The 19,314-nt window shown below is 35.5% G+C and overlaps 1 protein-coding gene across 1 annotated transcript in view; it reads right to left on the reverse strand.

The window, feature by feature from the left end:
* Positions 1-19,314, reverse strand: part of CERKL (CERK like autophagy regulator) — a gene marked incomplete at both ends in the record, with an annotated part of 53,301 nt that overhangs the window by 15,558 nt on the left and 18,429 nt on the right. Inside the window, 3 exons of the mRNA XM_084265282.1 lie at positions 1,967-2,030; positions 7,620-7,751; positions 14,913-15,155. Of these exons, the coding sequence (XP_084121408.1) occupies positions 1,967-2,030; positions 7,620-7,751; positions 14,913-15,155 (439 nt within the window). The remainder of the gene's footprint in view (positions 1-1,966; positions 2,031-7,619; positions 7,752-14,912; positions 15,156-19,314) is intronic.

The following is a 19,314-nucleotide window of genomic DNA, read 5'->3' on the forward strand; positions in this document are numbered from 1 at the left end:
ATTTCTGTGATTCTAAAAACAAGATAACGCAGCATCACCACTGCACTCTCTGTCACCAAGGCTTGGCCCCAAGGCAAGGCAGTAAGCACACTACCAGCTTGGGTAAGCATCTAAATTGCAGTGCAGCAGACTAATACATGCAGGCATGGCCTCCAGTAACTCACCTCCAGTTGGCTTTGGAGCTTGGGCAAGGCAGATATAGGTCTGCATGAACTCTGCCATGTGAAAATGACACAAAAAATGACCTTATCTCTTGCCACCATACACAGTGCCTCCTGCATCTAAAAGGAGGTTCAGAAGTGCCATTCTAGTTTTGCACAAACTTCTCCAACAGTTCTTCATGAACTACTCGAGTGTGGGTCTCTTCTGCAGGGTGCAGACTTTCAGGACCAGACTGATCTACTCTGGGTCTCCCCCAAGGTTTCAAGTCCTGCCAGAAAAGCTGATTCAGTGTGGAGTCCTCTCTCCACAGGGCCACAGGTGCTGCCAGGAACCTGCTTCAGCATGGACCTCCCACGGGGTCACAACCTCCTCCAGGCACCCACCTGCTCTCGTGTGGGGTCTTTGCTGGGCTTCAGGTGGATATATGCTCCACCATCAACTTCCATGGGCTGCAGGGCAGCAGCCTGCCTCACCATGGTCTTCTTCATAGGCTGCAGGGGAGTCTCTGCTCCAGCACCTGGAGCACCTACTTCCCCTCCTCCTTCACTAACTTTGGTGGTGTTTCCTGCAAAGTTATTCTTTGCACAAATTCTTACTCCTCTCTCTGGTTGCAACTGCTCTTAGTAGGGTTTTTTCCCTTCTCAAATACATTACCACAGAGGCACTACCACTATCACAGATTGCCTTGGACAGTGGTGAGTCAATCTTGGAGCCAGCTGGCCTTGACTTTGTTGGACACTGTGAAAGCTCCTAGTAACTTCTCATAGAAGCCATCCCTATAGCCCTTACAATAGAATGAGAAAAAAAGCTAACATTAACAGCTAACTTAGAAAGGACAGAGATCTTTCACCTCAGAAATCTTAGCATCGTACTGACTTAAGGGTTATTTTTCTCCCAGTTCCTCTGTTCCTATTTCCTCTTAGTCCTGGCTGCTGGAGAGAAGTCTTACAGGAGAAGTACTCCGGTGACTACCCAATGATCAAAGATGAAACAACTCATAAGACTCAGAGTAGAAAGGGTTTGTGCAAGATGATAAAACCCCGGCTTTTTCTTCTCTACCTTCGTATCTGTTTCCAGAAAAAACTGGTTCCCCACCTAAAACCCCAAAAACGCCTGTTTTAATTGGAAAGAAATTATCTTCAGAATCTGGAATGCATATACATTTTCAGATATATTTTCTCACTTAACTTTGTGAGTTTCTAAACTTAATATAAATTGATTAGACTATATAACATTATTTAAGCCTTCTTGTACGGCACTCTGCTTATTCCACTGGAGATGTAAGAATGCTGTACGTCTTCCATAGTATGGCAAAACTATTCTTGTGTATTATTGAATGATTAATGTAAAAATACCAAAGACTAGCAGATTAATCTGCATAGCAAAGACTTTAAAAATAATTAAACACAGATTTTCACTCTTGACTTCAAGTAAATTTGAATGATTACTCTTTTTTTAAATGGAAAAACACTCACATTACTTTCAGATATCATGTTCTCCTTAAGAACCATTTGAATGGATATAGCGAAATATAAGGCACATATTTTTGCAAGTACAGAGACTGAAGCTTTCATGAAGCATATTTAAAAATGCTTTATGTTTATTTACCATTGTTTATTAATCTGAAATATATAGCTATTGCTGGTAAGTAATGAAAAACAAAGTGTCTAATGAGAACTCTTGGGTTTTTTTCACATGAAAGAGAATAACTCGTGAAATACCTACTAGCATAGTTTTGGATGGAATGGATATAAAGACTAATTTGAGGAAATGTTATGACATTCATTGTCACTAACCAACTTACCCATCAAATGCCTGGAGTTCACATTCTTTAAGTACTGAGAGAGCATGTCCTTCATATTCAGTTACTGTGGAAAATAATATTTAATTATCAGAAATATTAGATAATATTAAAGGGGTTTTATTATTTTGTCCTTCTAACATAAGGAACATAACAGTAATTCAGACTATTTCTGTAATCAGTAAATACATTGAAAGTGAGAGGAGGTATGTTTTGCAACTATGTGAGCTAAAAGGCAAGACACAAAAGTTCAACTGCCATCAGACACATGGCTATTTAGTGCATTTAAATTCAGAGAATCAGATAAGATGTTTGTTGCATCAAAATGCAAGTTTCAGCATTGACACAGTTGGTAAACTTCAGGAAAATGCAAGCATATCCTCAGTAAAGACTAAATTATTTCAGTATCAAATTTAATTGCCTTTGTGTTAGGATATGCAAATTGCTAAATCAAAAATATGAGGAGTTAAACACAGAAGTATGAAATCAAGCCAAATACCAGTGACAACAGAATATAACACACAGAGGAAGGTGGCACAAGTATACACCAGGGTTCATAGCCTCTGGAGGAAATGAATCTGTCACTCTACATTGATGTCTCTGTGTTTGCTGATACCCTATATAGTACTGTAAATGCCAGTGAAGACAGGATAAACTGGCATACTACAGATGGCACAAAGCATCATAACTACATTTAGCATTTTCTAGGCCAGCCTTGCCAGAAGAGACAGCCCAGCTGCAGCCACCCATCAAAGATTTTTGCTGACTGACATGACACTTGCAGATGGATTTTTTGTGTAAGAATGTGCATCATTATATGCAAAATTACATTAATCTTTCATGCTTGTCTGTCCCTGGTGCTAGCATAGTTCAAGGCTTTTCTCCAGTGTTTCTAAACACTGTTAAAATTATTAGTCGTGGTGTCTAAAACAATCATTCCATGTCTGTTTCTGTTATAACAGTATTTCTACAAACTATTCAAATGCTGCTTGCAAAAATTCAAGCACCTCTCCCCCCCAGATATATATAGATGCACACACATATACCAGAATGTGCGTATATACAGTGAATATATGTAAATTTAAGTAAAAAAAGTTAAAAAATTTCTACACTTCACACTGATCAACTGTGTTTCAACATGTAACTTCAAAACCTCCCAACCAGAATAGCAAAGTCCTAGTGCTTGGTGTTCTGGAAATTCTTCATTAAATACTAGATATTTTGATGATATCAAAGACAGAGAATTATCATTTTGGCTATAGAAACACCTATCACTAAAATTGCTTTCAGGAATTATTTACAAAATGCAGCATCTCTCCTGGGAGATAAAAGTACAATAGTTAAGCTATTGTAGAATAAAGGCAGCAAAAATAACTAGTGTTAGTCAGAGTGATGGGGACTCCATCTTATTTTTACCTAACAGCTTAAGTTTATATGGAAATCACATAGCAGGACTATGGTGAGGCTTAATGTTTGGGATAAATTCAAGAAATTTCAAATTTGATGAGAGACTGACAGAGGTTCACAGCATCTCTTTTAAACCATTGTGGAAAAAAGGTAATGAAGAAATTAACTTTCCAGCAAAAACTTACTGAAAACATACAGAAAATCAATTGAGTAGAACAAAAAAAAAAAAAGGGAAAATTCAACACAGATATAGAAAGACCACATCTAAAAAGTTTTCTGTAGGTTTGAAAACCTTCAGAGGGACATGTAAAAGTCATTCTGATACCTGGAATAAAAGCTAGATGTTTGAATATTTGGTTCTATTCGAATTCAGCAGAACAACCCCACAAAAACAAACATTAAACCAAACCAAAAACCCCACACAATAAATTTTGGTTAAGAGGAAGAAAGAGTTTCTTTCGCAGTTTCAGAAGGATTCAGATAATATATTTGGTTGAAATATTGTCACAAATATATTATTTAATTTTTTTCCCAACCATTTCTAATGCTCAATTTAAAAAGTTTTTCAAGGAGATTTTGTTCCCAACCTGTAAATTCCAATACCCGTTAAATTTCAACAGCCTTCTGACCGAATGGCACAGACAGCTCACCTAATCTGAACAGTCACACATATTGCACTACGTTGCAACACCCTACCTCACGCAGTTCAGCCCCTACTCCTACAAAAGATAACATGTAATGAGTCCCACACTGCAAAACATGGGACACTTCCACATGACACACATAAATCCTGGCACTCGTGGCACAGACTGATGTCAACAGGATTAAAATTGCTAATGATAACAACAGATTAACTGCCGTTGACACTGGATGGAAATCATTGTTACTCCCTGTATAGTAAGTTTGAACCTATGCTATTGGCCCAATTCTCTTTCTCTTCTCCTTTGTGATTCTCCCCTAAAAGTGGGGGTGTGGGGAAGGCTGTCGTTTTTGCCTAAACATCCAGCCTAATAACTGTGCATGAAGAGAAGTAGTAGAGCAGTAGTAGACTCAAAACTAAGAGACGTGAGATGAACTAGGAGCCTGGTGAGGTTACCTTTATTTTTCTTTAATATGTATAAGATATTGCAAGATAGTAATATATTTCTAAAATACTATCTCAGATTATCACTATTGGCCAGTATTTCTAGGTATCCCAAATGTAGAACAAGCATTTCTTGAACCAGATTTTGAGAAGAGTCACTGTTGTTCTCGTAACAGACATATCCCAGCTGCATCACTCAAGACTGCCGAGGTCTCAGGTGACTGTGCAGACACCATTTTTAAGTATTGCTTCACCTTAGCTACACTTGAAGCACTGTTTCAGGTTAAATTCTAATTCCTGCTTTCTGCTGCACTGGGTACTTCTGAGATCTTTTCATTCCATGTAACAAAAATAACCCAAAAACCACAACAAAAAACAATCCCCTCTTTAAGACCTTTGGTTAAATGCACTAAAATTAATCTGTAGTATACAAAGTAATTTGGTTGAAGAAAAGGGAAAATCTGACCAAATTTAGGGATAACTGGAGAAAATAAATGCCAAACTCACTCATTTACATACATGCTTTTTGATTGTTGTATATCCTTGAGTAGGAGATATAACTCCAAACTCCTAAATAAACAAATAAAGTATTGCAACAGAAGTTTCAATGAAGGAACAGATCTGGCACGTTTGATCACATAGGAAACAACAGCCAGCTACCAACACACAACACAGGACGAAGAGAGCTCTGTCTTTCAGCCCTCCAGTGTCAAGGTTTGCTTTTTCAATAACCTGTGAGTCTTGTATCATGCACCTGCTGAAAGTCACCGCAGAGATTCAAACTTGCTTTAAGGTTTTTGTGTACAATCCATTTAAAGCTTCACTTGTGTGCACGTGAAGAGACTAGAACTAAATTATCTTCCAGTGTAAAAATTGTACAAAAGCGTTCAACTTATACTATGCAACACACCTTTGGGCACTGCTATGTGTGTAAATGTATGTAAATATAACAGCCCTGTTTCAGAAAAGTGGTAACAGCAAGATGCACACTCCAACCTCACAAGATTCAAAACAATTATGGGAGAAAAAAAGCCTGTCCAATGTACTATTTCAAGGCATTCAGCTCTATCCGCAGATGGTACCAGCAGACAGGACTTTCACTCAGCACCCACCGCCTTTTGTTGCTTGGGTTTTTTTAACACATAGTTTTTAATTATTTAGTTCTCTACTAGCATTTAAAACTGAAACGTAATTTTCTCATTTTGCCTGTAGGAGGAGTGTTAGGCAGCTAATAAGCACAATAGTATTTGGACATTACCAAAATAACCTTATTTTAAAGGATAAACCATTAAACATTTATCTGGCTAAAAACATGTTTCTTTTCAGACTTTAAAACAAAAATACTAAATTGGTTTTTTTTTAATTTTACACTGTTTTTATTAAACTGGGATAAATGTTCTTAAATGCACTACAAATTATATTCACTGCTTATAATAAACACTATGTATTATTCTAAAAAGCTATTGATAGACCCTTGGCTTATCAGTACAGCTTTAGGATTTGAGGTGACATTACATAGCTAAAAATGGAATCTTAGCCAGGTTAATGATAATGCTGCCTTTAGCAGAGACTAACAAATGAGAGGATGTTCACAGTAAACATAAGAGAAACATTACCCAGTAGTAAAGAATAAAAATGTTAAAGGTAATTTTCTGTAAATAGGAATAACTTACTTAACAATATGACGTAGACTGTCATGTCAAACTAGGTTCACATGACAAATCAATTTTTTTTTAAAAATTGTGACAAAACAAGACCAAGTTCAGTTTCTAAGATGACAGCATTACTATTAACCTGTTTACACTATCATCTATGCCTTGCAGGTGAAAAATATGTCTGTGAGAATCAAAACACATAAAGCTGCTGGCATTCCCTTATCAGTTAAGTGAATTTACAAAATAATCACTACAGAACTCTAATACAGAGAATCTTATTATCCTTAGGCATCTTTCATTTTCTATTGATTTTACTTTAACTTGTGGACTAAGTAATTTAAGAATACATAGACAGGTAATAAAATTAGCAAGTCTAATATACAAACACTTACTGCATTATCATCTCCTTATGCTTAAATCAGGTTTGCTGAGAATTATTTTTGGCCTGCCACCTGAGCTAGTCATGATTTCTCAAGAAGTTTAAGGGACAACTGTAGGATGAGCCCTCTGTCTTATAATTTGCTTAAGTTGGCACTGATTATGCAAACCAATTACAACAGACATAGGGAAAAGACTGCTGGGTGTCTCGCACCAGAGTTTACACTCCGCAGAAATAGGAAATGCACAATCAAAAATTAGCAGCGTAAGAAAGGAAATTGTAAATCTACAGATAAAATTTCTTTGGATTGAGAAACATTAATATAATTCTAAAATTTTAAATTGGGTGTTTTTTTAAGACCAAATTTGATGCAGAGGAAGTTTCAGTCTCTCCACAGAACGGGGCAGAAGTAGTGATCAGATCATTAATATTTTATTGTTTTAAGAAAATTGTTTCCCTGTTCAATTTCTTACAAAAAGTCTATCAAATGAAACAACAAAAGGGCAAATTCAGTACAAAAAGCAGAACTCTGGCAGAAACTGTAGCCTTGAATACAAAGCTGCTGTCAAGAACTCGTTGTTGAGCAGAAGGCTGCATCACTCCAATATTAAAGTTGTACCTTCATGTTCTCAACACCAAGCCGTGCCCGTGTGCCTCGTGAGGACTGCCCTTGTCATTACAGCACTTAATCACTTAGGCTGCCAGGTCATCCCTGAAACTGAGTCAGAATCCAGAAATAATGTGTCCTCTGGATAAGCCCCTCTTATGATGTCAGGGCAATAGATGTTCTCAGAAGAGAAGTAATATTTAAGGACATGTGTTTCTCACAGTGCAGGAACAAATCTTAGCAAGCACATACTAGACAGTCAGACACAAAATACTTGTTTCTTTATATAGAATGCTTGCTTTAAAAAAATAATTAAAAACTATTACTCATATTGATAGCTATAGGGGAAAATATCCAATGAATGACAATTTTTAAAATTAAATAAAAATATATTCTATTAACTGTAATTCCAAATACACTACTTGCAGGCAGAGCCAATAAAAATCAGCAGTAAATTCAAGTTGTCTTGAATGCTTAAGTACTCATTTCACAAAGGATTAAACTATGCTTTTGAAGCAACTTACCTGTGACATCAGTTTTGATGTCAGCAAGCTTAAAAAGAGGTGCAACTTTCTCATAATAAACATTAGTGGCTTCTCTTTTGTGGCTGCTTGGATTAACAAACACTTTTAAGGATTTTGGTCTATTTTGAAAGCCTAAAAATAAAACAGAAAACATTAAAGATCACACACAGCCTAGCTCTCTTTAAAGCTTGAATGAATTTTTAATATTAGAAAAGTACTTTAAGATAAGTAGTAAACTATAGTCTAAAAGAAGTCTCTATTTCTTCTTGGATGTGTGCTATTTGCCTTAAAATTACAATACTGATTACCTTTTTGGGTGTGTACAGCTAATAAATGGTAGAAATTAATCACAAACTAACCAAAACAATGTGGGAACCAGGAAAAAAAAGAAGTGTATGTCATAACTTAGACCCTGATACAGTCATAAGGCAAATGTGGAGAAGTTGTAAGATTGAACAACAGAAAAAAAACCCCAAAATATCAAACATCTCTTTTTTGGAATTTAATATGAAACACTCCCTGCAGGCATATGACAATAACACCCAACAAAAGTAGTACTACAGTCCAGTATTTTGTTTTCTCTGATTGCAACACTGAAAAGGAAATTAACTCATCTTGAAAGAGGCCCAAAGAAATAGAAAACTTGGGAATAGCATTCAGAAAACGGAGAATTGTTGTCCATTTTAATTTTTAAAATGTTGTATTTAGATCTTCAAAGTAAGAAATTCTGAGCAAACAACACTGCCAAATGCTGCCACACAACCAGTATCTTGTCTTGCACACTGATCCTGTGAAGTAATACTCTTTGGAATATGGAATTTTTTTGAATGGTAAATAATTTATACTATTATACTGGAAAAATAATATTATTTTTCAAATTCTTTTTTCTAGAATTCCTCCAGTTGCCACAATTCAGTGAGGTTGGTGGCATATCATACAGCTGTTTCTTTGACAGTTATTTAAAATACATTATTTGAACAAATTTGTATTCAATTCATTTATAAATTCTAAATTTTCTTCTAGTATCAGGTTAGGCTATAACTTTCTTAGCCAAACAAAAGCCATAATATCTGGCAAGCACACTGCTTTCATAAACACAATTAGTAGTAGGACACAACTCCAAAAGGAACCGAGAGTGACAGCTCATTTTCTTGTCCCATGTAGATTATTACTTCAATTTTTACATCCACATGTACCTTCAGAACATCAGCTGGGACTTTCTGAAGCTCTTCCTACTTACTCTACCTCAACAACTCAACAGGAGCAATTCCTCAGAGACATTCTAGCTAAACGCTATTTCAGCATCAAAGGGGAAAGCATTCCTTAAGATCAAAACATAACAATTATAAAAGTCCCCCAGATCATTTTTTTCACTTATTTAAACACATCAAAGAACGTGGAAATGAAAACTAGCAGTTTATCCAGTGTGCATTAGGAAACCTTCAAAGATTTCTTAAAGATACTGAAGGAAATTACTTGATCAGTTTGCTGCTATAATCTGAAAGCATACATAAAAAACAAGATTTCTACTTATATTTATTGCAAAATGATACACATAGTGCCATGTCATTGCATGGCAAAGTAATCCTGATGAATCCTTAATACTTGATGAATCCCCAATGTCTTTGATAACAAGCCTTAGCACCTATATTTAAAAGTATCTCCTTTAAAAATGAGATAAAATAGGGAATTTGGCAAGGACAGCGGATGTGCTGGAAGGCCATGTTGCTGTTAACAAAGACCCTAATTAGCTACAAGAAAGGTTTGACAAAAGCCTCAAGATGTTCAATAAGGACAAACATAAAGTCCAGCATCTGGGCCAGCACAACCAGACGGAAGATTGACCAACTATGCAGCATCTCTTTAGAGAGCATCTGAAGCTCCTGATGGACAAGGAGTTGAACGTAAAGAGTGCACCGGCAGAAGGCTGGAATAGATAAACCTCAGAGGTCTATTCCACTCTAAATTCTTCTTTATTCTTTAGAAACAGGAAAAAGCACTGCAGATACGTACTGCAGTATCATTTCCAACCACAGTAATTACAACACAAATAAGGAAGATTACCTAGAACACAAAAATTGCTAAAGACTACTAAAACATATATATCATCCTCATAAAGATGTTATAATAATCATTACTTAACAGACTTACTGGAGAGTGGCTGGGGTATTATTGCAGTCTTTTAGAACTTATAAAAATATTAAGACAAAAAAAAATTTCTGTGATTTGGTATTTCACCTGAAGTGACACCAGAAATTAAATAGAAAACTCTAAGAATAAGGGCTCCTGATTTCATAGATTTAGCCATGTTTATTAATATGCTGCCATATTTCTTCTTCACAGGAACTCCTACCTGTGATCAGCTGGCTCTACACGCTCAACTCTCACAAACACCCAGAGAACTGTAAAAACTGACTACAGAGACTCTAAAGTAAAGTTTATCTTTAAGCACTGTATATACAGACACACACTTACAACACACAAAAAGGAGAGGGAATAAAAGAAGGGGGCTACAATTTGTAGAAGTAGAAAAAGGTGATGAAGTGTCATAAATTCTGTTACCCAGCCAGCACAAATTACAATTTTCTGTTACAGTTAAACCACCTTTAGAAGAAAGCTGAAGAAAAAAAAGCAAATGATATCTCTCACTTAAATTTTTATACATAAAACTCAAAACTAGTTAAGTCCCAGCTGGCAATAAAAAGAATTTAAAAAGACATAAACTGGCAAAGGACTACAGACTTTTCAACTGGTGAGAAAAAATTCTTAAGATTTTTTAAGGAAACTTAATTGAATTTTTCTTACCTTGTTCTAAAAATCAAAAATATTTATTCATCCAATTATTCCCAAACAGAAGTTGTATTTATGATTATATATTAGACTATAATTGAAAAGTAGATCAGAGTTAATCCTAGAGAGATTTTCAAGAACTAAATTAATTCACAGGTTAAAAGTGTTATTCTCTTTATGATCGCCTGAATCAATTTACTTTTAGAAAGGTAAACTATCTTATTTATAGAAATAGGTATCACAGCTGCATTTGAGCAGAGAGATGGTACACTATTAATGCTGTTTTCTTTGTGCCAAATGATTGTCAACTGACATGAATGGGTAACTATGACAAAAATTTTTATTTATCATTTCCAGTGCTCACTGGACACATTGTAACACATCAAATAACTGAGTTTAATGAAAGAATAACAGTAGTAGTGAAGAGTAAGCGTTCACACAATTTTATAGTGAAACTTCTTTAAAGCTATTTTAAAATAATAATCTTTTAATTTTCTTTAACAACTTCTAGATGGATGAATGAATCGGCCTCATTTACTAGAGTCTGCAACTGATTTCAGTCTGTCAGCCTTTTGGTGTTCTCCTAACTGGTATTCTGTTATTGTTTTCTGTGGCTGCTCCATTTGAAATGAACCAGCAGCCTAAAGCAGGAAGGCCAACTGTTCCTCTAGTACTAACAAATGTGCTAATATGCACTAGTTTAAACTTGATCTATCAAGTGAATCAGTGAACCGTGAAGGGTGGTGGGTCAATCAGGGTGTTCTGAAAACAAAAGCTGATAGGGCAGCAGAGACGCTATGCTCAGACATGCATCTGTGCTGCTTTCCGTTCTTAGCTTTATGAAAACGGGTTTATGTTACAGAAGTTAAAGAGCCTGGAATCATGTCGTTATTGCATACATTTATAAATACTTTGTACAACGGTAAGAATATTAGGCATGAGGAAAACTAATTACACGAGACAGATTTGTTAATGTAACTATGGAGACACCGCTGTTAATATTAACTAACCAAAGTTAATGTTTAACATTGATGGTTTAATTAAAACTTCATGCATGAAGTTTCAGACATTCATATCAAATCCCAGTATGAGATACTACAGAACAGAAGATAAAAATAAAATGCAATTCATGTATTTTTTGCTATTTTATAATTTATCTATAACCATACTTAGTGTCGTCTGTTCAGTTACAGCTTTTAAATATTTTTTTCAAATTCATAGTTAATGAAAGTAAGTCTTATGTTGCTTATGAATGGAGAAGCATTGATCATTATGCATATTTTTTTCTCATTCCTGAGAGAAAACAGTTTAAGAAACACTGGGTGTTTGGATGCACAGAGGGTTTGAACTGAATAGTGAATCCCACTGACACAGCACCTCCACTGCACGTGCCCATAAGTCCAGTACAGAAAGATGCAATGTACCAATGGAAACCAGTGAGAGTCGGGTGTACAACAGGTCTGACACGAGATCAGCAGCGCACTAGAATCTGCCTAAGCTGCAGTTTGAGGCTTTCCAAGAGCCAGGCCAGAACCAAGGCTTCACAGGTGTCTGCCCTCAGAATGCAGTGGCCATTTTACACTAAGTTAACAATTATGTGATACACAGAAGAACAATCTTCTCCCACAGCACATCGTTGAGCAAGCTCTTCATATCTAGCTGGCATGCACCTGGACAGCAGCATTATGCGGAAAGTAACTTATCTAAAACTGGGGAGATGGAATACACGTGATTTGTTGCCATCAGACACACAAAAAGCCATGATAGCAAACACTGTATATTCTATACAACTATATTATAGCTGTGTGCTCACTTAGACAGTGACAGTCTGCATAAAAAATTATATCCTACTTAGATTTTAAAAAGAAATATTCTGAAAACATCAAAGCCAGTGATGGTGCTCACTACGAACGGAGTAAGAACAAACAGGAAAAAGCATGCAAAACAGATTTGTGTCAGACACAAAGGGACAGTACAAGAGAAACTGGGCATATGATATTTCCGAAAAACATGAAATTTTCACTACAACATCTCTAGATAAAACTTGCTATTGTCATTCCTTAATCAATGTAGCGGCATAAAAATCTAAAAACTTGACAAATAGTATGGGAAACAAATAGAAATTGCATTTATTTACAAATTAGAAACACTTTTTAGTAATATTTAGCCATTCTAACAAATTAAAGTGCATGTTTACTGACATATCGAAACACAAATACACTCTACTTTGGTGAATCACCTGCTTCTAATTTGCTTCAGCCTAGAAGCAATAAAAACTTTCAAGTAAATAATGTAGCAGTTAATGAAAATTTACTTTGTGATGAGATAGATTAGGAAGAAAAAAGAAAAAGAAGAAAACACATGTACATTTAAATCCTGAATATTTTAGAAAGATGAAATTTTAACTTCATCCTGCAGTTTATAGGGAAAACAAAAGGAGCCAATCAGAGTTCAGTAACAAATATGTCACCAGCACTATTAAAGAAAACAAGCTGCGACAAAAACTATGACAATTCATCACCATTTCAAGCAGAGATGTATCAATGTGCTTTTTGAGATGTCAGTTACTGAGGAATCAAGAGAATTTATCTGCATTTTATATTCTTAGTTCAGACTCGAATCCCACTGGGAAATTCCTGCCAATGTTTGGTACATTTTAAATCAGAAGACTTTTTTCTGAAGTATACCGTTACTACGCCACCACTGTTTGAATTACTGATAATGTGTCTCTGCCACACTGAATGCAGAAAAGATGCTGCTTTTTTGGTGATTTTGCTGGACAGAAAGGCAGCTTAAACATCTACTCAGATGTCAGAATGTAATAGTGTGAAAACTGCTTTTACTGTAAAGACAGCTTAAACCAATATATGTCAGTAAATGACATTTTGGGGGTTGTGTTTGCCTATTTCTTCCTCTCCAAGTCCTGATTATTTCCTAAGGAAATGAGAAAAAATGTACTGATTAGCGATTGAGAAAAATCTGCCCAAGGTTTGAGCTTCTGGAGAAAGACTGTGGCTGAAGGAAGAACAAGAAACAGCACCATTGCACAGAATGCTTTTTTCAGGTTCAGGTGGCTTCTAATTACAAAGCTATAAAACAGAGACTGCACCTCGAAGTCAAGGCAACCTGAGCAAGAGATACTGCAGCTTTTTTTCTGTGAACATATGGTATCACTGCTCCTGATAGATGGAGGGTAATCTGGGAACAAAACAGACATTTGCTCCTTATGCAAATCTCCTTGCCTTTATGGGTAGCTGGAGATCTGCAAGAATCTTGGCACTTCTGCAAATTTAGATATTATGTGATAAAGATTTTCAAAAAGAGGAAAGAGAAGGCACATTTTAAGACACATTTTTACTTGGAAAATCCAAAGCATATTGCAAGCAAACAATGCAGGAATGCTAGCTGATTTTCTCTGCTTTTGCCAAAGTCACTTTACTAGAAGTACAGTAAAAAATGCTGTTAAAAGTTCTCTACGAACACTACAGATGTGTAAGATTTGAATTTTGTCATCTGGCTCAGTATTAACAATTCAGCTGGAGTTTAATAGTCTGTTACAAGATGGATTTTTTTTTTTCTGTAATAAGCAAACTCTTTTGCTATAGTCTGTAAATAGAGACTCATTTTGGAGCTGAATCAGAGAGCTTGGTTTGGGGGGGGTTGTTGTTTTGGGTTTTTAAATCACAAGTGTGCTATGTTCTGTGTCTTTCCAATATTGATGGTATTAAATTACAGTGAAAGGCTTTGGTTTGTTGTGGGTTCCTTTTTTCCTAAATAGTGAATACTGTTTTCTTAAATTTGATACAGCTTTCCTGAAAAAAAAAAACCCAAACCCACCAAAAACCAACCCACAAAAAAACCCCTACAAAACAAACAAAAAACCCCAAACACAACAAACATGGGTTAAACAAAGCATCCTGAAACTGGCATTAGCCCAGACAGACACAGAAAGATAGTCTGAAAATAAAGAATTGCCTCTCAACTGGCTAGCGTCAACATATTTTGTATCAAATTATACAATAAGAGCCCTACAGAATGCTAAAAGCACTTCTATCTGTGAATTTATGAAAAAGGTTCTCCAAGCTTTAGCCTCTTAAAGAATCTACAGGTCTCAACTGGGAGCTCTTCACAGCCAAAGGGAACTCCCTGGAGAATTCCCAGGACCATCAGATTTGCTGCAATTCCAAGTGACAACATGAACAATATATTTTATTTCTTTAAGAAACATTTCCCAGAAGATTCTTCAAGTCAGAATAACTTCCAAACAATAGGATCAATTAATTTTTACAGATGCATTTGTCAGTTGTTGTCACTTCCTTACATTTTACACTTCACCACGTAAAACTTCCCAGCAAACATTTTCCTGCGACAACATTCATATCTGTGTGTCCTAATTTCCACAGGCAAATATTTTTCTAAGCTTCACTCAATCTTATGTAATCTTATGTATCACCAACAGAAACAAATCTGAAATACTGACATCAACCTCAATTATAGGCTTACCATTCAAAATTTCCTTTAGATGTTTAAACCATAAATAACAATGATCTTCACTTAAGTTATTTAAATGGATAGCACAGTCTGTTAATTTATTCTCTTCTTTATTCAAGCATTTAAAAATTGTGATACCCAACAAGGTACCACCTTTTTTCTGCCCTACAAAACGACGACGTTTCAGTTTCACTGAAAATACATCTTTCATTTCAATAATCTCCTCTTGAGCCTGTAAAACCACATTGGGATCACCTGTAGGGAAAGAAAAAAGAAAAGTGTTATCAATATTATTAGAAGATATATATATATATATAAAGTTATGGCTTCTTCTCTAGCTTCACTTGTTGCAATCTGCCCATGTCTATATTGAAACTAATTGCATATAATTTGCTTCAATCACTGGTCTTTTTACCAACTGTCTTGTTATGTATCCATCTAGACAAATAACATTATTTCAAAGAGGTTATTTAATTCCTTTTCTGATATTCAAAAAAACCTAATAAAATTGCAGAGTAGGAACAGTAAATCACTCTTTTATTCGCATTCAAAAAGAAAATTCTTCATTTTATTCTCCTAAATTATAGATCAGAAAGGGTGCTGTGACCCAAGCTGACTATATGCCCAACATACTTTTTCATTTGATACAACTGTTGCCTCTTGTGTACAGACTAGAGAAGTATCAGAAAATAGTTAAGCAAAAATAGAAAAATAAAAGTGTCACCCATCTCATCTTTCGTTTTCAAGTGAAAGAAAAACAGTTTCAAAAGTTCTTGCGATGGTTCAAGACTTTCACCCCAGGGAAGACTTGTGTTAGGCCAGAACACTAAGTGAAGGTTTTCTTCTCCCTAGGCTGTTACACACACGGACCCCGTGGCTGCAGACACTATCACTTCAGCGGCACTAGCTCCAGATGCCTCATGGAGGTGTACCACAAGAAGCACTGTGCTATAGGCTTCTTCTCTCTTGTGCTGAAAAACACTTGATTGCTCAAAAACAGTCCATTACAAGGACTTGAGAAAAAACATCGCTTTTCCTACAGATGCCAAATACTCTGGACATGAAAATAGAAGTTTCCCTGATTTCTTTGTAACCAAACCAATAATGGTCCCTTTGCAGCCCAAGGCAAGAAAAGCTAGAAACCAGAAACCTTTCCAAAATCTAGCAACAGCTCAGACAAGTTCTGTTTGATGAATCTTTGCTGCATGATGTACTGAAGTGCCAGGGAGAAGCTGCAAAAATCTATTTTAAATAAACTGGCTCCCTGGGAGAGATGGACACCACTGCAGGTGAGACCGCAAAATCAAGTGTCACCTAGTTCATCACACCACGTGAGGCTGAGGGCTTCAGAAAGTCATTCTTTTTTCTGAACAGCAACAAGAACCCTGCATCAATTCTTGTAACAGTTGGACACCAGCATTTCTCAATATAATTTCTTGAACTGGACTATGCAGTGAACATCTTTCTATCCAGGAATCCTGGAAGACTGCCCCGCAGCAAAGCTAGCACAACTAAAGCTGGAGTCAATACTACCTCTCCCAATAAAATTCTAAACCAAGCAATTTTTTCCACTTCCATACCAAATAACCTGCTAGGGAAAGCAGCATGACCTTATACTTCCCACATATTTTACCAATTTGTACATTTAACCATCTCACTTTCTCCGTAGGTCAGCTACTAAGGTGTAAAATTGGACTTGAATCATTCCATTCTTAGAAGAAAAACTGTGACAAGACTTGTGTGCACTGAGATAGTACATGGGAAATTGTAGCACAGATTTTCAGAAAGATGCAACAAATAAACAGGAGAAAACTCACCAAACAATAAAAAAATAAAACAAAGCTTAGACTAGTGGAGTGATGGCTGTAAAATTCTTTTCTTTAAGATAAACTAAATGAAACCAGGAGACTGAGGGGAAAAAAGTAAATTTATGATTCCATCTGAACTATGATTTTGCATGGGCTAAGAGCATGAGTAGACATTTACAAGCAACGTAAATACTAACCACTGCCAAATCTGAGATTTTTTTTTTTTCCCAAAAAAAACCTTTGTATTTCTCTTCTAAAACATCTGGGGATAAAGAGTCTTTGTAGGCCTTAAATGAATCGGTTACTTCTGATATCCTGAATCACTTACCCAGAACTTCATAGTTTAATACCTTTATTTAAGACTTGTTTTAATTTTAAAACAGCATTTTCAAGAGGGCTGCTTATCTTTTTCCAAAAAGTCTTGCTGTCAGGCATACAGAACACTGAAAATTCCAGCAAGCAAGCTCGAGGCTTTAGGAAAATGGGCAAACATAGAGACACGTGAAATATAACAACAACTGTTCTGCAGCAACAACCGAGCTGCAGCATTTGTTCCTGCAAGCCAATACACATATGCTAAATGGGTTTGCTTTTTAAATATTTTTACACAAGGAGCCATTTTGGATAAAACTATGAGTTTTGCTGAGAATATTGCAAATTCTGTTATGCTAATATTATGCATATGCATAACAAATACAATGCAAACATTAGCCTATTTGTCCTGCACAAATCAAGTAATATGAAGGCCTGTTAAAATACGTTTTGTTCCCCCACTGGCTATCACAGAACGACATTTAGTCATAAGCCAGGTAAGGCTTGTCTTTTCAATGCTAAATCAGACAGTGTTTTATTTACTTCTACATCTTCCTCTGTATTTGTCTAATTCCTGTGTCGCTCAGATGAACATCAAAACTTTTGATAATGAAAGTAATACATTCTTGCTAGGCAGCACTACACTTTCAAAAACAGTATTTGACTCTAGTTTTCCAGGTACAGCTTGGAGCATATAAACTGTAGGAATACTTAATTGTACAAATGCATCATCCACAAGTTTTAAATTGTAGAGGAAATATGAACTTGCCAGTAGGATTAGGACAGCCAATTTGCAATATTGTTGGAAAGAAATCTGCATTAAAGTCCCCAGGTATATTCTATAATTTTCTTCTATTTTTACTGAAAATAAGATCATTACAAATACAGTAAAATTTTATAAAACAATTCAGATAAAGTAATTCATAAGCTACATTTCTAAAATATTTCTAGTTTGTGATAACAACCAAGGTTACTTTAAAAATAGAGTATATATTGTATTAGACACTTTTTTAAGCTTAAAAAAAACTATTGGTTTGTTACTACCATATTGGTTACTGCTAGCTGTTTCAGGACATTAACTGTCCTCTCACATTACTTAGAAAGATATTGGGTACCATCTGTTCTTGCGAGAGATTTAAGTATACATCTATTAGATATCATGCTATTTATTTAATTCAGTACCCACTTCCCATTGTTGTATCTTCTGAAAAAAAAGTCAATTTAATTACAAGGAATAAAGATAATCTCTTCTACCATGCTGCCCTGTCATCATGACAGCAGAGAGGGAACCTGTATAAAGTAGGTTACAGGCGTTAGGGAAGAGTAAAACTAACAGCACTTAACATTTAACAAAGATCTAACAAAAACAGAATATATGGCACTTAAAAAAAATTACTATAAGCCAAGGGCTTGTCTAAATCAATCTCAGCACATCTGTCTGATGTAGAGCGTAAACAGGATTAGAGTTGGATTTATCTGCTTGACGCTAATTGTACTCACAGTTTCTGCACATGTCCAATTTTTTTTTTCTTCCAAATACAGCATAAAAAAAGCCTGTTTGGATATATGAATTTCTAGGAAGTTTTATGCCCCTATTTATCCTCCCACTGATTTTAAGCAATGAGACTACATTTTTCCTAGTTATGGTAGTCTAATCTCTTGTTTAATAAATAATTAAGTCTAAATACACTACACACAGCTAAATCAAAGGGTAAGGAACTAATACACTCAAATAGCAAACCAAATTTTAATTAGCTAAGAGTGTTAAACTACACTTTAAACAAATAGATTACCTCATGTTTACAGCAAAATTGATGAAAACATACACAGAGAAAAAAGCAGTACTACTGAAAAATAGAATAGTGTGTAAAGAGAAGTATGTTATTGAAATATAATCACCAACACTTCAACAACAAAACATTTACTGGACTGTTTTCCTACCACAGAGGCCATGCATCTACAAGTGGTATTTGAGGACTTCATTTCCATAACAAAAATCTCAAGTATACAGAAATTGGTAGAAAATACACATGAAATGCAGCTGTAACATTCAAGTACAAGAAATGAATGTGATGGAAAACATGCTGTACTCCCTTGGTCATAAATTCTTCCCATTACCTTTGGCAAGACACCTAGCCCTGCTTCACTAAATTTGATAGATAAATCTCTTACAGGTTTTAGGCCCTCTGTCCCATTAAACTTGCAGTTTATTTCATTAATAGTTGCTTGGTATGGCTGAGTGCAGTCTCATACAAAAGAAATACTTAGAAATAAAAATCATCAAGACTATAAAA

This window comes from Gallinula chloropus (assembly GCF_964237585.1).
Source record: "Gallinula chloropus genome assembly, chromosome: 5".
Taxonomy (NCBI): Eukaryota; Metazoa; Chordata; class Aves; order Gruiformes; family Rallidae; genus Gallinula; species Gallinula chloropus.